The sequence below is a fragment of the Podarcis filfolensis genome, assembly GCF_964270895.1.
Source record: "Podarcis filfolensis genome assembly, chromosome: 6".
Taxonomy (NCBI): domain Eukaryota; kingdom Metazoa; phylum Chordata; class Lepidosauria; order Squamata; family Lacertidae; genus Podarcis; species Podarcis filfolensis.
In genome coordinates, this window is record NC_139609.1 from 4,151,310 (window position 1) to 4,176,464 (window position 25,155).

Here is a 25,155-nt window from a genome sequence, read left to right on the forward strand (position 1 = left end):
ATACACACATGGCTTGGTGTGATTTATTCCATCCAATGTGAGAGAAAAGGTGAATGCTTCTTTTCATGTTTGCCATCTGCAGTGTGTGTGTGTGTGTGTGTGTGTGTGTATGTGTCGGTGCTTACATGAAAAAGATTGTTTGGAAAAATCTGCTACCCAATTAACTGAAATCACCCTTTAAAATTTTTGTTTCTGATTAAGCCAACTATTTAATTAATTCAACTATAAAACAATGTAGCCCTATTTTTTAGGGGTGTGAAGTATTCCGAAATGCCACACCCCCCCACCCTCCACAAACAAACAAGCCTTCACTTTTTGGCTGACAAATTAACAATAAGGAACATTTGAAATCACAGTTTATTTCCCCATTCTCTTCACTTGTACAATTAAGTGTATGCATGGTTATTAAAAAATAAGGCTACCATAGCCTGTCCCCAAAATATATTACAACATTCAAAATGCTTGGCTTCTACAAGTGACACAAATGGGGGGTGGGGTGTTTAGTGGCAGGGAGGGGTTGAACAAACTGGACCATATGTGGACAGGCTTTGTGGCCTTTCACCTCCAGTTAAAGAATTTCAATATAATTCAGATCAGAAGGGACAGAAAGTCATTATTGATAGTTTGGTGGCCTGTCAAGGAGATAATGGTGCCAACTCTGCTCCCAAGCAACACATGCCCACTTCACTGATGGCACCCTGACTTAGCTGGCAGTCCAGAGAAGTGGCCATGCAGCAGGTGGGCTTGGAGACTGAGCCGCTTGCGTGGACTTAGAAGTGGTCCCCTCACATCAGGATTGAGGAATTAATGTTTGTTAAACAGACTGCTCTGGTAGGCTTCAGCGTCTGGAAAAGTAAACCTGCCCGAACTCATAAATCATTTCAAAAACAAAAGCAAGTAAACCAAATTTTACTTGATGGCCTCAAATTAGAAAGACACATGTCAGGATAACAGATGTTTCCCCGCTTTGTGGGAATGGGGAGTGGGGGAGAAGAGAAAAAAGGACAGACGTGGTGATCCAGAAGGTCAGTCCTTGAAAAAAATCCTGGTACAAGGGCAAACCTGTCTCCATGTCTATCATCAGAGGGCCATCTGCTTCTATGTGTGGCTCAATGAACTTTTGACTATTCATTTTTCAGCATCCACTTTTATTTAAAATAATCCACGTCTCCCTCCCCCATCATAAAAATTAGACAAGCAATAGAACCAGCAGCAGCAAAGTCTGTGGAGTTAATGTGGGTGGTACTGAATTCCCAGGTGCTTCCCAGATTCCCACAGTGTCCTAAGAGTGTCCCATACGTGAAAACAAACCCCCCAAAATGTGATCACTCTGAGAAGGAAGAGCAGGTTAGCTTCGGTTTTGTGCCCCACTGAGAATCCCCGATGAAAGCAGGATCAAGTATTCAAAGCCTTGAGAGAGAACATCTTTCATACTAGCTCCAGTACCTGGTTAAAAGAAAAGTAGAAAACAATTAATAAGGGAAAAGCAGACACCATTTTATTTCCTTATTCACAAACAACCTTCTAGCTTAGGGACATATTTGAGGTGGTGCAGGCAACCATATTTGTTGCTTACATGGCTGCATGCATTAAGTGGGAGGCAGGAAGAAAATCAGTTTTTATTAACAAGACACAGATAACATGGATGAACAGAGGTAGGGGAACTTCTCTTTCCCCTAGCCTAGCTCCCGATACTACAAGTGAGCTAGGCTAGAAGAAAAAGAGTCTGAAGCAATGAAGTGAGGTCTGTTGGCTCATTTCCTTGTTTCATGAAAAGACTGCACATGAATCCCCATCCTGTTTTATTGAGGAATAGAAAAGGTGGCTCCTTGTCTAATGTGGCCCTTGAAAGTGGTCTGGTCCAGGGGTCTCCAAGCTTTCCTTGCCTTGGGCCGGTGTCTCCAGCGACAATTGTGCAGCGGGCCATAGGGCAGGGGAGCACACGCCCATATGCGTGCACACACACACACTATTTCCGGCGCACTTCTGGGTCGGAGGAGCACCGGAAACAGCTTGTGCGCATGTGCACGGGCCTCCTCTGACCTGGATGTGCACCGGAAATAGCGTTTGGCGCACACGTTGCACATGCGCAAATGCTATTTCTGGTACACATCCGGGTCAGAGGAGGCCCGTGCACATGCGCACAAGCTATTTCCAGTGCTTCTCCGACCTGGAAGTGGGTCCCTGAGTGGGTGGCGGGAGTCGCTGCATGCCAGCCCCCGGGCCATAGGCTGGTGATCCCTGGTCTAGTCCCTTTCATTCTCATGTCATTTAGTACTGCAATCCATGAAGGTATTGCTTAAGGAACCTTTGGCACAAGGTAGAGAGTGTTTCTAAGTACAAAATGCACATAGGGTAGAATGTTACGATCTCAGTCTTTCAAAGGTTCCCTTTAAAGAATGTTAGAAATGACAGGTGGGTAAGCTCACAACCAATTCTCCCACCAATATCTGTACTGACTTCAGGCTTAATATAATTACTACAAACCAGCAAGTTGAAGGTGGATAACCATCTCCCAGTACAGATTTGCACAGCAAATATGTGACAGCCTTGTGGACTATAAAGGGAGAAACTCATAGAAGAATCATTTAAATGGTGCTTAATAACAAGAAAATGGGAGCACTTAAGGCAACCCCATTCAAGGTTGTTTTCAAGCTCTGAGCTTCTTTTCCAAAGCTACTTTCGGGATTTGTAGCTGGCCAGAAGAAAGGCAGATTATCAGCAGGGAAATACCCTAGCTTTTAGCTCAATTTCCTTTTAGTGTTATAATTTACCTAGCTAACCAGCTCAATTATTCAAATTATCTAGATGCACTGTAACAGAGATGGAGTCAGCTTCTGAACAAGTCCAGAAAGGGCACAAGAGTGCTCACCAAGGCAATGAGATGCCAAGGTTCAAAGTACTGCTGCTGAGTGAGATCATCATTTTCTTAGATGGACTGGGAGTATCTAGCACATTTCCAGAACTCTAAGCTCCAGAGTTCTTAGCTGTGTTGGTGCAGCATTCTTCATGTGCAACTTGCACAGAGACCATAACAAAATGGAATAATCTTCTCATGTTTCATTGCCTTCCAAAGAGGCCCTGAATGGCCTTCTGGACACTGTTACACTCCTCACCTTTTCATTATTTGGGCATATTTGATCTCCAAGCTCACTCTATTCCCACACCCCTAGCCTACAGCAGATGCAAATAAATCACTTCACATTATAAACACTTGGGAGTAAGGAGGAACTCCAGGAATGGGCTTTTCCAATTTTCAGTTACCTTGTGGCTACTAATTGAGTGGCATAGACTAACTTACCTTAATTGTACCCTGACTGTTAGCAGCAATCAGCACATTGGACTCCTGGAAAACAAGAAAAGTCATCAGGGTTATGCTGCAGGCACTAGGAAGGGGACGTGGCTGCTTGTATACTTAAATCACTTTTGATTCTGAGATTCCAACTTTAAGGAGAAGTTGCTATCTGACTTATCTTTTAAAAACACTGCACCTGAAAAAGTTAGGAAACCATTTAGAGAAAAGCAGAATGTATTTCAAAGTAACATACAAATATGAAATCACATCCAGATCTGTTTGTGTGGGAGCTAAACAATAAATACAAAGTTTACTTTGTTTTTTAGCCACTAGTACAAAAGGTTCCATGATCACTGCAGATGTTGACAGCAGTCACAAAATTTTGGGAGAAAAGCAATGACGAACCTAGACAGCATCTTAAAAAGCAGAGACATCACCTTGCCGACAAAGGTCCATATAGTTAAAGCTATGGTTTTCCCAGTAGTCATGTATGGAAGTGAGAGCTGGAGCATAAAGAAAGCTGATTGCCAAAGAATTGATGCTTTTTAATTATGGTGCTGGAGGAGAGTCCCATGGACTGCAAGCTAATCAAACCTCTCCATTCTTAAGGAAATCAGCCCTGAGTGCTCACTGGAAGGACAGATCCTGAAGCTGAGGCTCCAATACTTTGGCTACCTCATGAGAAGAGACGACTCCCTGGAAAAGACCCTGATGTTGGGAAAGATGGAGGGCACAAGGAGAAGGGGACAACAGAGGACGAGATGGTGGGACAGTGTTCTCGAAGCTACTAACATGAGTTTGACCAAACTGCGGGAGGCAGTGGAAGACAGGAGTGCCTGGCGTGCTCTGGTCCAGGGGGTCACGAAGAGTCAGACAGACTAAACGACTAAACAACAACAACAACAGGTCTCAGGTGCCTTGTCTAAGCTCACCAATTGCCAAACATAAAGAGATGCTTTCAAAATGATGTTTGTTGGATTGAGTCTGTCACCTGAACCTGGGCTCATCATTCAGTCAAGAACAAATGTTGGTTACATCTCGAAGCTAAGAAGGACACAACCACAATTTCATCTTTCATTCAATTGAGAAACCTTTGGCTTCCACTTTTAGATTTCTCAAAAGTCTAGCTCAACTTCACCTTCCTATTATATTATATTCTAGCCTAGGCATATCATGAATTTAATTTGTAGTTAGGCGCAAGATCTCTTGTCATATCAAACATTACAAATTTCCCTCTCCTCTTTCTACTTATGCCTGGCATGCTCTTTTTGAACGTATTTGTTACTTTCCCTCTCTTTCTTTAGAAATGGCTCAAAACATGTCTGCTTTTCCTTCTAAAGCTTATCTTTTGTAAAACATCCCTGCCTAATCGCATTAAAGCGATTCTTGTACACCACAAACAACCAGATGAGTGGCTCTGAACTGATGTTAGGAGCTTCAAGAAATAGTGAACTGACTGATGTAAATTCCTTTAATCCAAGCTTCTAACAAAGCTATGTTGGACCAGTTTGAATACATGTGTGTTTGTGTGTGTGTGTGTGTCCACAAGGATGACTCTTTTCAGACATTCCTTCTTGGCCTATGAGCTAAAAATAAAAATAAATCACAGCTTTGTAAATTTTCCAAATTCTAAGATCAGTGTTGTCCACACGAGTAAGATGGATATCGCAACTTCTGCTTTTTGAATTAGATATTGATTTAGAGGACATTTTAATGTTCCATAACATTAGAATGTGATATGATGGTTTAATAATATTCAGTTTTTAAAATTTCTAGCATTTATATCCCTCCTGTAGGTTGCCAATGTGCCTTATAAACTGTAAAATATTATAGAATAGTAAAGTTATGGGGAAATATTAAAAGAAGTAGCCAATTAAAAAAGCAATACCCTGAAAGCCCAACTGTGATAAAAGTTTCACTGCTTATCTAAAAACAAACAATGATAGGGTCAGACATACTTCTCTAACTTAGGGTTGCCATATTTTGAAGAGCAAAAAAGAGTACACATTTGACAACTTCTACTTTTAGCTATGGATCGCTATGATGACTCTACCCATGAAAAAGAGGACGTGTCCTTGAAAAAGAGGACATCTACCCCCCCCCTTTTTACCAGGCTAAGGGAAGGGGCTATCCCTCTTACCTCTGCGATGTGATAACTTCATTTCAGTTCAGAAATTTGCTTTCTAGGCTGTAGAAACCACACCTCAGTCATGTAAATAATATTCTTGTAATGGTTATCCAGACTATTTGTGAATATTCTCCTTTTCTCTTCTCTCATAATAAATAAAATTCTCTTGTATAACCCTCTCCTCTTCTCAGAAAACCTGGAATTTTTCTACCCTTAATTCACTAAACCTGCCCCCAGAACATCTCCCATCAAGGCTTTGCACAAGACTTTACCAGCAGCATTTCTTCCATGTGTTTAATTTTTTACTCCTACGGATTCTCCAACCAATCAGATGGGTGGGGTACAAATTACTACTACTATTACTACTAATTTATTTCCCCTAATTTTTCTTTAAGAACACTCCTCATTCTATCACTTGGCCCTCTTGTCTCAATTTTCCCCTCTGTGAAATCGATAGCTGCTGTTTATCATCCTCTCATTCCTTTCTGTTATTCCTTTAAGCTAGGTGTGGGAACCTTTGGCCTTGCAGATGTTGTTGAACTGCACTCCCCATCATCACTGGCCACTGGCCATGCTTGCTGGGTTGGTGGCAGCTATAGTTCTTCTGGGGGGCCAACCAACATACTGTCGTCTCTCAACTTCTTTCTGAAATTCTCAAATGTATTGTTGCTTCTTAAAAACTCTAACTCTCTTTTTGACCCCTTTTAGAGCCAGACTAGGTATTGTGTAGGGGATTAGTGAATAAGATCCCCACTTTTAAAATGTTCAAAAGGGGTCACTGGTCAATTCTTGCCATGTAATTATCTTAATCTGAATTATCCTCACCCTGAAGATGCCTTCTACCTTCTGGGTTAAGTTTAAAAAGTTGGAGATTCTATTCATGAATTTCCTGAGTCGTGCCTAGTTTGGTTCTCAGGTCTCATGCATGCAGCAATGAATACAAAACAAAAGCAGCGTGCCCTTGACCCAAGACCACTTTTCAGCATGTCTGAAAGCATCACATTTCAAAAGCATGAAATGACTCATATTTGAGATTATATTGCTGTTTTCATTAGCTGTCAAGTTCTTTAGTTTTTCTTACCTGCTGACATCATTTTTAGAATCTCAACGAGATCCTGAGTTTTCCAAATGAAGCATTCAATTTGTTACCAAGCCCTGTTTGCCCAGCAGAAACTCTCAGTTGTTCCCACATCTCTTTTTATTCCCCTGAATATTGCATCTACCCACGTGTTACAATGCAACCTTTCATTCTAGCTGCCAAGCCTTATTGATTTTTTTAAAAAGAAAAACCAGCTACTGTTTTGTGCAAGTTATAAAATAGTACTGAAAGCATTCAAATTGTCTCTATAAATAGGCAGCATTTCAACATTCATACTCGTGCCCCTGAGTAAATGGCTGCCATTTTCCCCAGTGGGAATGCAGCCACAGACTGCTCTCAGGAAAAGAGCAAAGCATTAGCAAAACAGGAGCCTTCTCTATAATGCCTATCAACACTGGAACCTGCTGACAGGCAAAAAAATTGTTCAAGTTCAGAACACAGAACCAAATGGTAGAAACACCATATATTCATGTAGAACAACTGTTTTAAGCTTTTTAAAATCTGCTTAAAAGCATTCATCCACTTATTGTACAAATGGACCACTCTCTCCAGAAAAAATAATAAAAGGATTTTTATTATGTACAACAAGGACTAAAATCCCTAGTGGAGTTGGCAGTAATATCACATAGCCTATCACTAAAGGAGAAACCATTATGTTCCCCAGAAGTGATGTTACCATGCTGTGGGGAGTGATTAGAGGGCGTTCTTTGTTGCAATGCATGCTGTTTGAGCATTAGTGAATAATTGAAGGTATCAACCTATAGTACAATAATTCTCTTTTGGATGAGCTGCATAAGGGAAATGAAATAAAGACACTTCTTCCTTAAGGAGATGTAATGGTTGAGATAGTTACCGAGCGAAAATTCTAAGTCTGATGGCCATAGGATTTCAAGACTAGTCTTTTCAATTCAAGGTAATGGAGAACAAGGGTAATTCTATTTATGAAAATGCACAATTAAAATAATTGCGGGAAATGCCTAGTGTTTCAGTTAGTGAATCAGATGAAGGGATAATCTCCATATATATCCTCTGGAAAAACTCTTGCGAGCCCCACCACTGATATATTTCACCTTGGGGTAAATCAGATGGTCACAATGCCCCCATCTGCTGATCTGTGGCTCCCATATATTCCTTAACTACCTGACGGAGGCCCCTCTACATGGCTGAAATTCACAACATGGCTTTTGGATTCCCTGATGAAATACACTGTAATAATTTGAAGCATTGTTTTTACTGATTGGATAGTTAATTAGATGTGCACATATAACTGATTTATTGACATGATGAGACTGAAATTTAATAATGTGAAGTATTAATGCCAAGGTTAACTCAATTGAGAACCTGCACCATCATCCTCATTATTGGATGGAACATCAATTGGAACGAAGGCAACCAAGCTAAAGAGGAATTAGAGGAGACAGTAAAGGGCATACATTGACACCATCTGCCTATTCTTCCCACACACTTGGTGACACTAATGCAAATGGTACCAGGGCAGACTGGAACTTAGTTAAAATAAACATCAATTCCCAATGGCGGCAGCATAAAATGCACAGACAAGGAGACAAGTCTTCGACTGGTACCATAACACTGAAAGCATTGGTGTCAAGATATGCTTCCAGTGGGAGGCCCTCAACAAAGAAGAATATAGATTTGCAATTTAGGGGGAAAACACCTAAACAACTGGAGTTTGAAAGAAGCTGTGCATTTACTACCTTGTTTAGAAGCCTGTAACATCCAATAAATTTAGTATAATTATCAATAACTGTTTCCTGAAAGAACATTACCTCTTGATACATCCTTTGTTTTAGGTTCTGTTAAAAAAAACTTTCTTATTTGTTCAACTTCTGCCTGAGTCTCCAAGTATCTAAGAGTTCCCTCACACAAAATCCAAAAGATAACCTATGCTGGTTATTATAGAGTGTTATATGTAGTTGGGATCTGCTGCAATTGGTATACAGCGGTGGCATCCGCTACCGTATGCCATGAGATTAAATATCCCCTCCCATTCATTAGGCAAGGATGTTTGTTGATTAGAAGGGGAAACGACACTTTCCCCACTATCCAGCCCATAGACAGGAAACATTCTGGTCCTGGGCTACAACCAACCGCAAACCTGAGTCCTCTAATGTTGTATAGCTCCCTGCTTTGGGAATGCTCTTCCCATGGGACATGGCTGGCACTCATTCTCTGTTTTAGGTGCCAGGCAAAAACATTTTACCCAAGGCCATCAGTCCTTAATTGGAGGGTAACTGGCTATGTCTGTGGGCTCTTTTTGTACACTTCCTTTTTAACACACACACTTTGGATGTGCACTTTAGGTCTTGTGTACTGCTGTTTTTTACACTGGGTTTTAATGTTTCATGCCATTTAGATTTGCATTCTGTAAGTTGCTCAGAGGTACTTTGGTCTAGGTACTGATGACATGCTACATATTTTTTTGCAGGTTACATTTGTTATTTAATGCAGTAGAAACTTCAAGGAACCATGTAAAGAGGATGCTCAGAGTTAGAAAATCTGAGGATTTAGTTTAAAGTTTTCTGACTATTCCAGACTATTAGCTGAAATACTATAAGCATTCTGTAGAAAGAAATAGGAAAGTCATGCCACTATGATGATGATGGCATTTTAAAAAGCTAAAACCAGCTATACTTAGCCCTTCGCATAAGAAGAGCAATGTCTGCATGGTTCTATTCTGCTGTCCTCAATGCCAACTCATCACTGCAGACCAGGCTATAACAATGCCTATAGCACCAGGGATTGTGCACAGATTTTAAATATACATAAAGGGGAATAATCTGGATCAGCTGGCTCTGCAAAACCAGGCAGAATCCTTCATTTTACTCAAGGAAGGCTGAAAGTGTAGACAAAAGACATTTTGTTTGCCCATATTGGAGGTGTGTTCAGCTTCCAATTTTACAAAGAGCCATTATTAAGAGACCCTTTATTACATCCCCCTTTGCATTCCAAGCTCCTGGCTACATTACATCTTAAATTAAACACATGTTAATGCATATAAATAAAGAAACAAAAGGAAAATTAATTAAAAAGGCAGGTTTAATCCAGGTCAGAATTACTGTTAGCTCATGCAGAAATTTTATTTTTAAAGAACACACAGAGTGCAGGTCATTTAAGGGCTTCTGCAATTAAGTTAATTTAGGGAAAGCTTGTTTAATGCAGCTTTCTTCTGCTTTGTTGTTCTTGAGCAGGGGTCAGCAACCTTTTTCAGCCATGGGCCGGTCCACTGTCCCTCAGACCATGTGGTGGACCGGACTATATATATTTTTTTTGGGGGGGGGGATGAACGAATTCCTATGCCCCACAAGTAACCCATTTTAAATGGGATGCATTTTAAATAAAAGCACACATTCAACTCATGTAAAAACGCCCAGGCAGGCCCCACAAATAACCCAGAGATGCATTTTAAATAAAAGGACACATTCTACACATGTAAAAACATGCTGATTCCCGGACCATCCGCGGGCAGGACTTAGAAGGTGATTGGGCAGGATCCGGCCCCCAGGCCTTAGGTTGCCTACCCCTGTTCCTGAGTAACTTCTAACTGAACACTAACTTGAAACTGCCCATCACACAGAACCCAAGTTGAATTCAAGAGAAATGTTATTCCTGGTTACAACAAAATGTTGTAGTGTAGGGTCTGCGTCTTCAAGATACTCCATTTCTCCTCTTTCGTGTTTTCCATTCCCTACCCTTAAGGGTCAGTCAGCATTCTGTGGCCACTGAGCATGCTCAGTCTGCCCTGGGCTGTTTTGGGACCCTTCCACTTTAGGAATCTTTCTTCTAATCTTTTTTGTACTTTTGTAAACCTTGAGGTTCTCCAAGACTGCTGACATCTCCTTGTGTGTGGATGCCGCTGCCACTTTGATTACACAAGGACCAGCACTTGGGAGAATGGGTTTGCTAATATAATTAGAAATACAGATTCCTACTGTTAGGGGGGAAAGCAGAATTCCATGCACAGTTCTGTGACCTTGTCTCAGGGGAGTCATGCAGCTTCAATTATGAACCTACCTTATAATTTTGATTTATTGCTTGAACTACACTCAGGATCAACAGAACTGGTAACAGCTTATTACTATTTCTTAACAATGCCATGGGTAATGGATTAAAAATATAATACCAAAGCCATAATAGTATAGGAGGAGGAGGAAGGGGACTTCAGGGATACTATACAACAGCAGGGAGAAATTTGGGGATTGTTACAAGAGTTCTGTAAGAACTCTCTGTCACACCGCTAATGGCTTCAAAGCCAGCAGTGAGGATCAGAAACATGACCCAATATTGCTAGAATTCTAAGAGAAATTTTGGAATCTATGTTAAAAAAACCCTGTGTTTTGAACATTGCTCACTTGATATTATAAGATACATGAATCAACCCCATGTATTTTAGAAGAGAGATGGTGCCCAATACACACACACACACACACACACACACACACACACACGATGAAGATGATGTTTACTTATCTCCCACCTTTCCCCCTGGCTGGGACATTTCATCAATTAAACCATGATATCTGACACTAGCACTTTCATCTAACAGAATTTTTCAAAAGGCTATAGGCATTGTAATTATTTCTTTTTCTTCCACTTACGCCCCTTTATCTTGCTAACTGTGCCTCGACAGGTTGCATTGCAGTGGCAATATTGTAAAACATAACACTGATTCTTTCCCCAACCCCTCAATATCAACAGATAAACAGGAAAGTGTGCCTACTCATGGGACATCTCAGTAGGACACACGCCATATGGAGAAGCACATGGAAGCTTTTAGAGATGTCATTTCTCAACACTGCCAAGTAAAAATGACAACATGAGACACTGAGTGAGGTTGCCTCACGATTTTCAGTAATGAAAATAGGGAAAATATCTCTTTTCAGTGTTCTGGGATGAGTGCATCTTCACACCAAATTTGCAGGACAAAGCGAACGAAGCGAATGGGAATTAAAGAAAGTTACTGGAAAGCATGTCCTCTCACAGTTACTGGAAAGCATGTCCTTGGACAAGCAAGTCTAGATCTGAACTTTTTTATTTTGTGGATTTCGGGACTGTGGGAACCACCTCTATTTAATGGCATAATTAACTGCTTCCAAGACCCATCCAGATACTTTAAGCAACCAAGGTGGGCAAGCGTCAAGCATACAGCAGGTTGGTCTCACATCTCCTTGCCCACAAGTTCCAACTCAGAGAAAGCTTTTCTACCTTCAGATCATCAGCATCCTGTCCTGTACACACCACCAGGATGGATGGGACTGTGTATCTGACTAATGGACTGGGCCAATTATAATCTAAGGCATACAAAGCAGACCTTTAAAGCATATACACTGGTACCTTGTGCTACGTACTTAATCCATTCTGGAGGTCCGTTCCTAACAGGAAACCACTCGTAACATGAGACACGCTTTCGCTAATGGTGCCTCCCGCTGCTGCAGTGCTGCTGAAGCACGACTTCCGCTCACATCCTGGGGCAAAGGTCGCAACAAGGGGCATCTACTTCCAGGTTAGTGGAGCGCGTAACCTGCAGCATTCGTAAGAGGGGTGGTATGTAACACGAGGTACCACTGTACCCATCTGCAAAGAATTCTGGGGACTGTAACTGTAGCTTATTGAGGGTACTAGGAACACTAGGTCTGTGAGGGTTAAATTACAGTTCCCAGAATTCTTTGGTGGGTGGGTGTATGCTTTGAATTTGCTTTAATGGTTATCACAGGGAAGCCATGAAATCTTAAGCCATACCTGACAAGGAAGACATGACCTCGATGCTAAGGTCTCCCAAAACAATGGTGTCATCAATGCCACCTCTGAGACTTCCTTGTAGACCATAACCTGGATAACCTCATAATTTGAGTAATTGCTCTAACCTTTTCTGAAAATCAAATTCTCTTTGCATTTTTCAAGGATTTATTTGACCCCATAAAATTTCTGCATGCTTCATTGTACCTAGCGCATTCCACTTGTCATAATTCAAGCTCTTCCTCTTTGCTTTTAGTAGTTTTCCCAATATACCATGGAATCCTACACCATTATGACCTTTTCATCCAATATCCATGGCATTTTAGACTCTCTTCTTACAACTGGGCCCATCTGCAGGAGCGTGATTGGTCATCCCAAGTGAGCGAGGCTCATCTGACAGCAACAAGAAACTGAGGCATCAGTATCATCGGTCTAAAAATTCAGGAGGAGCCTTCTGCTTTAACCTTTAAATGACTGTGAACACTCCCCTGTGCCACCAAGCTTATGAGGGCAATTAAGAAAATATCTTTCTCTGTTTTATTTTATGCTGGTTCTACATATGCATTAATTATTTATTTTGCAAATCACTTTTTTGGGGCTTTTTTTTTGGGGGGAGCAACAATTATGTTTAATAAAAAATTAGAATATTTCTGTTTTCACAGAATCATAGAATTGTAGAGTTGGAGGGATCACGGGGATCATCTAGTGACTAGTCCAATCCTCTACACTGCAGGAATCTTTCACCCAACGTGCGGCTTAAACTGACAACACTGAGATTTAAGAGTCTCATGCTTTACTGACTGAGCTATTACAGTGGTACCTCGAGTTAGAAACGCCTCAGGTGACAAATGCTTCAGTTTCCTCAAGTTGAGAACTTTGCCCCAGGATGAGAACGGAAATTGTGTGCCAGCGGTGTAGCAGCAGCAAGAGGCCCCATTAGCGAAAGCACGCGTCTAGTCAATAACAGTTTCAGGTTAAGAAAGCACCTCCAGAATGAATTAAGTTCATAACTAGAGGTACCACTGTATTCTTGTTTGTTTATTTTAAAATTATATTATATTGTCATAAACAGTATTTATGAATATTTCTCATAAATAAACTTTGAATCCTCTGTGCTTACAACTTCTGCAATAGAGCCGGGACAAGAGTACATGATCTTAAGGGTCTGGGCTGAAAGTTTTTTGTGTTTCCATTTTTTGTGGGTAACATTTAATAATACTGTTTATTTGAATTTAGTACTGACCTGCTGCTTTCAAAGAGAGATCCACAAAAGGAACCTCCTGCACAAGCCCAATCAATGGAAGAAGCAGAATTGCAATGTTTAGTACATACATCCCACACAAAACATACATACACATCCAATGGCACAGAACTGCCCCACTGTGAAACTCATAGCACACACAGAAAGATATGTTTATTTTGATATTGTTGTATCAAACTGTATTTCTGGCATGGTTAGTTTTATTCATACCTTTTTAATATCATCTTGAAGTTTATTTATTTTTTCATAAATAAGAAGAGCGTAGAGACTCTGTGAATTCATTTCAAGAGAGTTTATACATAAGACATGCCTGATCAATTGTGCCCTGTGACTAATAATTTTCTCTGCTTGACAAAAGCCAATTCAGGAACCCTGTGCTAAATAATACTAGTTAAGCTCTTCCACTTGCCTTGGATAAAAGGCATTTTACATCTTGCATGCTTTCTAAATTTTTCAGTCTCTGCACCCCTTTCAGGGTTATTAATTAACAGGAAAATATACTAATAAGATAAAGTAAGTGATTTCAGTGGCAGCAGGAGAATGTATTTTACTATCCAGAAGGTGAGTGTGACGCTGGGAGCTGGTTGGCATTACAATTTGGGTCAAAACAGATCTGAGGCACCTGCAACTGACATGGATTATCAATCTGAATTACAGAAAAACAATTTTAACACTAAAGTCTATCAATTGCAATTTGTGTTCAACTAGTGTTTTAATCCAGGTAATTACTTTTATAATGATACAATTGCTGATAAGTGGAACACAATGCTCTTGAATCTAGTTTATAAATATATGTCTCAGAAAACATGTGTGTGTGTGTGTGTGTGTGTGTGTGTGTGTGTGTGTAGTTGCAGCTGTAGATGCAAGCGCATATGCGTACCTACATTTGCATATTATTTTCTGAATTGGATGCGAGAAGAAAATCACCTCTCCAGAAATCTCACATTTTAAATTGCTATAAAAACTGAGTGTACTTGCCCTAGATTATAATATATATTTGTAAACGCCAGACAGATACTGTATACACTATATCCCACTGGGAAAATAACATGTAAGAAGTCAGGTCACATGCCTTGTTTTCAGAGCTAGTAATGTTAAAAAAGGGGTAATTAACAATTGGCAGACTTGGAAGAGGCAAACCCTAGCAAGGGGAGACTACAACTAAGATCAATGCCAACATATATCAACCACTATTTGCTCTTAACTTTGGGTACTAAAATAAAGGAGTCAAATATTTAAATGAATTGGTAAATTGTGGAGAGGTGGGTGAAAGTGTGGGAGAAATATGCTACAATCCAATCACAATCTCATGTTCGTACTTAAGGAACAGTAGCTATTACATCTATGATGACCAAAATAACCATCTGGCATACTTAAAACATATTTTGTGACACAGGCAATAAATCTGAAAAAGCTGGTTCTACCGCACAAAAAGAAATAGCATGGTTTCACATATCACAAGTGCTGGCAGTTATGCCATTCTGAAAGAACTGCTGTCGGACTTTGTCTTCCCCAATCCTGCAAAATGACAAAAAACCCAACTATTGCCTATCTATTTCACCGCATACAGTCTTGGTTCACCCTGCTTTTCAGCCTCCAAATATTTCAAGCCCATTCTCAAATTTAAGTAACAACTTGAATCTCATTTGCCTCTGCCTGACTAGAAAATATCGAAGGTATAATAGTAAGAAAACAAATCATAACAGGAGTGAAAATCAGGACCCAAGCTCTTAGGAAAGCTGTTTTCTAGTAATTTTCAAAAGTGAATGGATGGAACATTGAGCAATGTCGTTCTGCACAGGATAATAAAGGCACCATTATTTTCTCTGAGATAATTTAAAAAAAACCAAAAACAAATCATAAGCTTTGTGGCTGTTCTTCTGCCAATCTCACAAAGTTAAAAGACAATTAAGATGTGGTTGGTTTTGTAATTAAGACTATGCAGAAGTGTGATGAAGAGTTGTTCTGCAAGCTTGACTTCTGAACTCAAGAGAAACATACGGCTGCTAATTGCAATAATACCACACAGACCGAGGAATGGTGGCATGGGACCTTTTCCTAGATCTCCTTTCTGTTAGTGAGAAACAATTTCCTGGACAAGAATCTCTAGAGAGCCCTACCTGTGGTAAGAAGGTAGCAAATGGGAATTGTGATGAGCCTGCTAAAAAAAGATTCAAATGAATTCTAAATCCTGCACTCTGCATAATCACATTATCTAAAGGGCCTTGCAGAAGGACTGAAGTGTCAAAACACTGAAATTTGAGTCGGCAACTGTGCCACTAATAATAACACCATGACAGGCTCATGTTGATCTCAAGAGTGGGACTCCTGAGGTGGTAATAATGAGTAAAGAGTTGCTACAGTCAGCTGGGCACCTTTTCCAATTATTCACATAAGAAACGGCATCCACTGTGGGGATCTAGAAGGTGATAGGAACTGTACTCTTAATAAGTATTATATGCAAATACACACTGGCACAATTTGCAATTCTTTTGAGAAACTGTGACATTAAAATTACTTGGCACAAAACATCACTCTTTTTCAGTAGCACGCACTTGCTTGTAAATGTTACATTAACGACTGAGCTTCTTGTCTAACTCATAACAGGCTAAGCAAGTCTCTTCTGCTGTTTAGGGACAAAACTGAGCGGGAAAGGCAGTCCAAGTGCATATTGGCACTACTGCGAAACAGAAAACTTTTCACTGAAAGCAGACTGCACAGAAGAAATAAAATGCAGTGACCAGGTACCACACGCTCCCCACTAAAATCAAAGGAGCTTAAGAGCAGTTAACTTTAGCTGGATAATATAATATAAATGTAGCAAACACAATACTAATGGCCATAAACATAATTCTGATTGTCTCAAACATTTTACACAAATTGTACGGAAATTATAAGCATTTTTCTAATTAATAAAATTTTAAAAGTGAGATGACATTTCACATATTTAATAAAATAAGGAGTTAACTATCTACTGTATGGTCTAGTGCTACATGCCTTGAAGACATTCAAGTCGTCCCCAATTGAAAGGATGAAGAGGTCAGAATAGTTAAAAGCCTCTTGCCTTCTTTGGCATTTTGAGGCCAGTTTCATCAATGAGAGGGATGATTCTACCATTTCCCTGTGGCTGAATTCTTTCTAAAGTGATTATCCTGGGTAAGATGCAGATTCAGAGTATGACTTAGAAGTCAACACTTGGGAGGTGACTAAACCTATTTCCCCCAAATTTACAGTAAGTGATCTTGGAACTATCCAAACAATGCATTCTAGAATATCCTTTGCCAGCACAGTATGTCAGTTAGGGATAGGTGAATCAGTGTCCGCCTTTGTTGGTTCCATGCACCTTTTCACGTTAATCTGAAATCCCCCTCCCCCAAATTCACAAAATTCACATATGTTTATATACACACCTAAACATAGCTTCATCTCAAAATATGCATTTCCAGTGTTTTGACTGAGACAAGAACTGCACTGAACATTTGGGAAGTGTGAAAGTTGATGGATAACTAAGTTCATATCTGCACACTGGTCTGTGAAATGCGATCAGGTCAGTTCATATCAATCATCCCCAATGCCAACTTTCCAACAACAATGAAAGCAACATAGGAAATTGAATTCGGAATCTATTTCGAGCAACAGGTGCTAGGTTTGGCAGCTCCAGGATACGCTAACAGCACACAACCACACAAATGGGGAATGGCACTTCAGCTCCAGTTTCCTGATTTACTTGGATATTCTCACAATGCTGCACAAAGACTACACAATTAATAGTTCTTGATGAAGGCAAACTGATAATTCTGGCCCCATCAGCAGAAAGCTAGATTTGCGAGCTCTTCACAATCCTCTTATATTGCTACTATTTCCTGGCTTCCCTCTGAAAAAGATTCTAGGTTTTTTCCATGGCTGATTTGCATTCCATTTTCTCCCAACATCCAGAAGCCTCTGGCTTTTCTACATGGCATTTCTACTTAGCAAGTCCTTCCCAAGCCAACCTACTTATATACCGAAATGAACACACACAAACAGGCATGAAAAGAAATGGCTTCATTATAACAATACTGGGAGATCGAGACCATGCCTAATCTACATAAATTGTGTATGTGTCCACAAGCAATAGCTTTTTTGCTTTCCTCTAAGTAATTGCGATGACTAGCTTCCAACACTATATCTGAGAAAGTGTCTAATACTGGGGTGGGAGAGCTGAGAAAAATGCCAATATATTTCACATTTGGCAACCTATGTACCACTTTGGTTTTAGATAGTACATGGGTAAAGGTAAAGGTACCCCTGACCATTAAGTCCAGTCGCGGATGACTCTGGGGTTGCATACTCATCTGGCTCTATAGGCCGAGGGAGCCGGTGTTTGTCCACAGACAGCTTCTGGGTCATGTGGCCAGAATGACTAAGCCGCTTGTGGTGAACCAGAGCAGTGCATGGAAACGCCATTTACCTTCCCATCGGAACAGTACCTATTTATCTACTTGTACTTTGATGCGCTTTCAAACTGCTAGGTGGACTGGAGCTGGGACCGAACAATGGGAGCTCGCCCAGTTGCAGGGATTTGAACCGCCGACCTTCGGATTGGCAAGCCCTAGGCTCTGTGGTTTAGACCACAGCGCCACCTGTGTCCCTTAGTCGAAAAAACCTGGGACAAAATTTTCATGGCCCTCTAGCAGCTATGGTGGCTCTTTTACCAGAAGTAATGTATTTATTGTTAAATCTGGAAGTGTATACTTCATTCCGAACAAGCTAACCCACTAACAGTGAGCCAGGGAAATGGGAACAATGAAAAGCAAAACGAAACAATGAATACCATTGACCAAAACAATATTCTCAAAACTAAGCATGAGGCAAAGCTTGCGCTCTCCCCAAGCTCTAATTATCAACATGCTCCACAGAAGAGGATGTGTTTTGCATGATGAAAGTCCCAAGGATTGCACCCGGGTCCTTTAATTAAGAGAATACCAGACAGGAGGTCTGGAAAAGACCTCAGGGGCAATCAAAGCAAACATCACCTAGGCTAGATGAACCAACATCTTACACAGTGTAAGGCAGCTTAATATTTGCTTGTACAACCAACTTCCACAGGATACACATTGTGGATGACTAATACAGCCTCCACAAAAATGCAGTGAATTTTGCAGCACCAGTAGTTTAGCGTCCTAAGTTTAGCCCTAGTGAATGCAGTAGCCTCCAGATGAGGCTACCACAGGACAGGGACACAGCTCATGTTGTTGCAGTAACCCAAATTTTTGTTGCTTTCTTACCCAAAAGGGAATCTTTCACCATCTTTGACACATCATTACCCTTTTACCCACTGGACCCAGATAAATAACCTGCTAAACCCACACTAAGATAGAAGAAGGGAAAATGAGCAAAAATGTTTACCCCATCTGGCAGTGCCCTCCAACACACAGCACTGACAAATTCATTTGTATCATCTTCCTTACGGTCCTTGTCCAGGACGCTTTTGACAGTGTCAAATTTGAAGGTTAGCAGTGTCTTTGAGAGACCCTTGTAGTACAAGTAGAGGGAATTATTTTCACTTCCTGCAAACAAAAGCAAAAATAAAGAAAGAGGAGGCAGATTGGCAATGTGCAAGGATTCCTAAATATTCGTTTCAAATAGCTTTTGATGGGGTATGTAAGTGTGGGTTGGAGGCTAACTGTTACAGTTAAAGCAGAGAACTCCAAGGTAGAAGTAAGATCACTGCATTGCCTAACATTACCTACAACTCATTGTAGCCAACGCTTGCCAGACACATAAAATTCGGGTAGTGTAGAAAATAGTGCAAGGCAGTGGTTCTGAAGGCTAGTAGGAGTTTTTAACTGTATTGTAGAAACATAAGCACTATTTCCAAGATGTCCTATTATCACTCTACCACGCAGTGTCGGGACTTCATATAAAGTCTTTTGTGCTCTGGCTCCAGGCACCAGAGTTCAAGAAGAATGGTAACAAACTGAAAAGGATTCAGAAGTAAGCTACAAAAGTGATAAAAGGTCTGGAAGGGACATCCTGTGAGGTAAGACTGAAGGATTTGGCTTATTATTCAGCTACAGGAAAGAGTGGCAAGGGGCAGCTATGCTGACAGCTTTAAAGTATTTTAAAGAATCTCAGAAGAGGGGAGAGATAATCACCCACCATATTCCCCAGTGCTTTAAAAGTTTTCAGTTTTTATAATTGGGGTGTAAGTCACAATGTGCTGTGGCAATTCAGGTGTTTTAATTTCATTGTGCCACACAAGCATGTGCTGGACCCTCCTACAGCTTTGCAGACAGTACGTGTTGGTCCCCTTTGCTGAACAGTTGTTTCACTTACCGCAGGCAATATAGTCTCCATTGGATGCCAAACCCACAAAATTTTTCTCATTGATGTGACCCTTAAAGGAACGCAGACAGTGTGGCTTTCCTACATTCCACAGCTTTAGCTGACTGTCCGTTGACCTGAAAAAAAGACGTACGAATCACCCATAAGTCACTAGTTTGCACTGTATGTCAAAGTGCTAGGAAGGCCCTCCTAAGAAGACATGGACATTTGTCAGGGCAGGCAAAACCACTGCACACGTGGGTATCCGTGTGTAGCTTGAGCAGTCAAGAAAGCAGATTCTCAACAGGATTTCTCAATAGAGTTGAACAAGGAAGACACATTCCACAGAACTGGCCTGGCATATATCCACCAGGGTACACAATGTGCTCTATCTGCTAACCAGCCTAAATCAGGTTTTTAAAATGTAAGTTGGATTTTGGTTTATTTTAAACTTCAGTTATATTAAATGTCACGTTAAAACTAACGTGTCTTAAAATGAAATCTGAGTTCAATGCAATCATGTGAAGTCTATGTGTACACTCCTTTAAAACTGCAACTACACCAAGGTTTTTACTTTTTTTCTGTACAAACTCAAAATGAGGAATATACCAAATTTTTGTGGTCAGTAATTATCAATAAAACATCTCATAACATTCTGTGTACTATTGCGACAAATTATGAAAATGTTTGCTATTTCAATCAACTATGGACATATGCTCTTGCTTCTGGAAAGATAAGGGAAGAGGCAGACAAGCCTACAGGTTTCACTGCACTCAATGGGACCACCTAGTAGGTGGTACGTACTTAAAATGTGTAAGCTATAGCTTCATCAAAATATGGATTTCAGAGAATAGAAACTTAAAAATCTAGAAATAATACAATATCAAACATAGCAATATAGTACAATTTAGAGGAATAAAACTATTTAACTAGCTAAAAATACCATAATTTTATATTCCTGGATCAAGAAAAAGGTTTTAATCCGGTGCCAGAAAGTCTAAAGTGTCAGCACCAGTGAGGGTATTCCAAAGTCAGGGAGCCATCATAGAGAAGGCCTTCTCTTCTGTGCATAATGTATTTTCTTCTATGGAGAAGGGCCTCCTCTGAAGATCTTAATAACCCAGGCAGGTTGATACAGAAGGAGACAACACTTTCAGATATTTGGACCAGAAAGCCATTTAGACCAAGGGTAGCAATGTGGTGCCTTTCAAATGTTGTTGGAATGTAACTCTCATCATTCCTCTCCAATGGCCATGATGGCTGAGGCTGATGGGACTTGGGAGTCCAATAATATCTGCCAGTCACCCCTTCCAACAACCCAATCACATGGGCATCATATAAATAATAAATTATGATTATTGGTTTTCCTTCATTTAAAGCTTTATAGGTAAACACCAGCACCTTCAATTAGGCTCAGTTGTGAAAGTGGAGAGGCTCTGGAACTGCACCACTGCAGGTTTGTGTAGGCTGGAGATGGGAATTACATTATAGAACAAAAAAGGGTACAATGGGTAGAGACTCTAGTGAACACTGGAATTGTTCAACAATCCCCATAATATCACAAACCTATCGGAGAAATGAAAGTATGGCAGGATACCTTGCAATGTGAAAATGGAAGTCTGGGGACCTGAACAAATTGTGGCTGCAGACTGCCACAGAAGAGGCAGGCACACTTTTTGCTTTCCTGGTGTTGTTATTTCCTTTGAGGGGAAGGGAAATCTTTTAATTACTTTAATTGTGAAAATTAAGCCAACAGACATGGAGGGAAAAGTACAAAATGAAAAAAAACCACTTGCCTTGGAGATGCATAGACTCCCCCCCAAAGTGTACCCCCCCACACACTATTCACAATGCACAGGATGCAATAAAGCAGCACCAGAACTGATGAACCCTGGTAAATATCAGGTGGTTCCAAATGGCCTGGAGGTCACAGGGCAGATTTAATCGATGTGATTCATAAAACAGTTTACGTTAGAAAAAGCAAATATTTTCTTACAATTTTTTTTAACTGCAGTTAACCACTGATAAAGCTCTTCCACTGACTGCAATGTTACAATACAGCGCACTGTGCTGGGAGGGAAGTGGAAGAGAAGAGATCCCAACATCTCTGCGCAGCACACCCTTGCCCAGCTATTGCTTCATCTGAATTGGACAGCTCTGTCAATATAACCTAAGGCTATGGAACAAGCATTTTCAAATGTCTGTCTCTCAAGTAGGACAGGCCTCTTTTGTCCTTTCAAGGTCCCATGCATGATGTTGCCATCTGACTACAAAGGCAAAATGCTTTGTGGTTTTGACACTGCCTATGGTTTAACCATTCAGTTTAATAGAAGTTTGACAAGCAATGCTTCTCTTTTAGTTGCCAAACCTCTGTAACTTCAGTACAGAAATTATTTAAAGTATGAGAAAATGTACTTCAGTTAATCTCAGATGGAAAAAAATCTCTTGTGTCATTTGAATGGCAGGAGAGGTCAAGTTGGCTAAGGAAGATAGATCTTTTTATATTTTTGAAAAGAAGCAATATTTTCATTTTGGTTCAACTGTGGGTGGGTTAAACTTTGAGGGCGCTTGTGAGAACAGTACCATAATGTAATCCCCAGGGACAGTGTGGAAAGGGACACTTCTAATATGGCTGGAAAAGAAGGAGTGGGCTCTGTTCCTGTTCATCAAGGAATTTTGAACTGTAACTCCCACTTGACCCACCCCAAATTGATGTATTGCTGCGTATGCATGTATGTAATAATAATAATACCTTTATTGTCATTGTACAACCTGTGTACAATGAAATTAAATGAGCCTCCCTCCCCACCCCCAAACACTCAATCTCTTACCGAACAACATACCACCTCACAAGTCAATTTCGCTATGTTATTTTCCATTCAACAGCCTAACAGCCCACGGATAGAAGCTATTTTTTAGCCTGTTGGTACGGCTGATTATACTTCTATAGCTCCTGCCCGAGGGTAGAAGATTAAAGAGGTGATGGCCGGGGTGTGAGTCATCCCTGAGAATTTTTCTCGCTCTCCCAAGGCAGCGAACCCTTGCGATGTCATCTAGCGGGCTCAGGGGACAGTCCATGATATCATGTGCTGTATTCACCACCTTCTGTAGAGACTTTCTGTCCGTGGCTGTCAGACCAGCATGCCACACTGTGGTATGTATGTATGTATGTATATATGTATGTATGTGGTTAAGAAGTCCTAGAGTAGCTAATGCTTTGAGTAAAGGTAAAAGGGTTACTGGCCAATTTAAACTGTCTCCCATGGTTCTGGTTCCTATATCTGCCTCTGGAGTAGTTCCAGCTCCTAAATGTTGTGTTCTCCTCGTGGGACTTTATGATTCAGGATTTGGGAAGAGGACCTGCTGTGCCAAAGGATATGGTCCCCTCTTCACTAGCTCTCTTAGCATGGTATTCCAGACCTCCTGTTACAGGAGTTCAGTTCAACTATAACCCTGTACATGACCCGAGACTATGGGATTTGCCCTTGCTCTGAGTCTCTGACAGTAGAGGGTCGTTAAGGTGGGCAGGGGAAGCCCTAGAACGTATGTCAGAAGCAGGAGATTGCACCAATTTACCCCATAATCCAGGATCACAACTAATACAAGCAACATCTTTATTTAATTCAGTAAATTTTCCCTCACAGAGAATGAAATGAATATCAGGCATAAAGCACATCCTAATTAAGTATTCCCCCCCCCCCCCATCCTTAGAAGTCTGTCAGCCTCCTTTCAGCAGGGTGAGGGCACATTGCTAACAGCATCATTGAAAAGCACTCCTGTTGAGATAGGACAGGCGCCCACTACCTGCACTTTCCGGAGAGAAATGAAGACATTTTTGTTCCAAAAAGGTTACCCAGCTGGAGGAATAGGACTCTGCCATGGGTGCACATTTTGCATTGCATTTTTAAAATCTCCAGATTTAAAATGCCCCAGATTAAATGCCCAATTTTGTTCTAATAATAGATTTGCCAGTCAAGGGTAAAGATCACTGCTAATCTGAAATAAAGAATAAGATTTTGGAGGACTCTGAACCCTAAATTTATCCCATATATCAAGCAAGTTCTCTCTCCATTACTGGTTCTCCCTCTTGGATTAGATGAAATGACACTCCATAAGCAGCAAAATGGCAGCTGTATGTTACCACCAGGGGACACTGCTGCAGCTCTTGCAACATCTGCCAGTAAGAAGAATCTTGCCTTGGAGCAGAACATTAGGTATTAAATAGAGCTGGGTGATATCTGGTTTTCAACATGGCAATATATCACCAGCTAAACATCATGAAAAATCAATAGATCATGATGTCTGAAATAAGGATGGAACTATGCAGAGACAAACAAGTATTGCTGTACTGCCTTTCTATTATCACCTTCACATCTGATCAAGCTTTTTCAGAACTTAGCATTTGTTTCAGCATGCTTTCTGCTCCTCCTTCTAAAGGGACTGCTAAATAAAAACTTTACAAATAAATTCAGGTAGGTAGCCGTCTGACACAGTCGGAATAATAATAATAATAAAAATAAAAATGTCCAGTAGCACCTTAGAGACCAACTAAGTTTGTTCTGGGTATAAGCTTTCGTGTGCATGCACACTTCTTCAGATACACTGAAACAGAAGTCACCAGACCCTTATATACAGTGGGAGGTGAAAACTATGGAGAGACCTGGTCTGAATAGAGATATTCGATTCTTGTCTCATTACATATGCTAAAGCTACTTTTGGTCATCTGCATACTATCCCTTGCTTTTTCCTGTAGGACTAATTGCAGTCAACAGGTTTACCATACCCACTGAGTGAATCACCCATCTCCTACTACCCTTCTGAGAAAAATCCCACCCCATCCCACCCTCCTACCCTCTAAATTGCTACTGGACAGTTTTTTAATTTATTTTACAAATAAAGCAAATGTCCACTTTAGCTATTTTTTTCTTGGACTCCTTTGAAGCCATAGGCTATGGAACCAAGGGAGGTGTGAAATAGTCCTTTATTTTTGTTCTATCAAAAGCACAGCAATCTGTTTAGCAGGATGACACTTCATACCAACACATGGTATGTGCATATACCCCCACCCACAAGCCATATATTTTAATGTCTTTGAAAATGCACCAAGTAGAATCAGTAAGCACAGACGTTTTTCACAAACACCAAGGAAAATACTTACGCAGAGACTATTTCCTCTCCACTAACGAACTTTGCATATGAAACAGCCTTGCGGTGCCCTTTGAAGACCATGATCGGTTGCTTAGTGTTCCGAAGGTCATAGTAGTGAACACAGTGATCTGGGGAGAGGTGTGACAAAAAAGGAAAAAAGAAAT

General features: G+C 40.6%; 1 protein-coding gene across 2 annotated transcripts in view; it reads right to left on the minus strand.

Moving 5' to 3' along the window:
• Positions 1-339: 339 nt before the first annotated feature.
• COP1 (COP1 E3 ubiquitin ligase) overlaps positions 340-25,155 on the minus strand; it is a 97,582-nt gene continuing 72,766 nt past the window's right edge. For both annotated transcript variants that reach the window (XM_083621602.1, XM_083621603.1), the window contains exons 16-20: positions 25,002-25,119; positions 19,856-19,980; positions 18,926-19,086; positions 3,302-3,346; positions 340-1,446 (exon numbers count right to left, since the gene is read on the minus strand). In XM_083621602.1, coding sequence (XP_083477728.1) covers positions 1,429-1,446; positions 3,302-3,346; positions 18,926-19,086; positions 19,856-19,980; positions 25,002-25,119 — 467 coding nt within the window. In that variant the 3' untranslated portion in view covers positions 340-1,428. The remainder of the gene's footprint in view (positions 1,447-3,301; positions 3,347-18,925; positions 19,087-19,855; positions 19,981-25,001; positions 25,120-25,155) is intronic.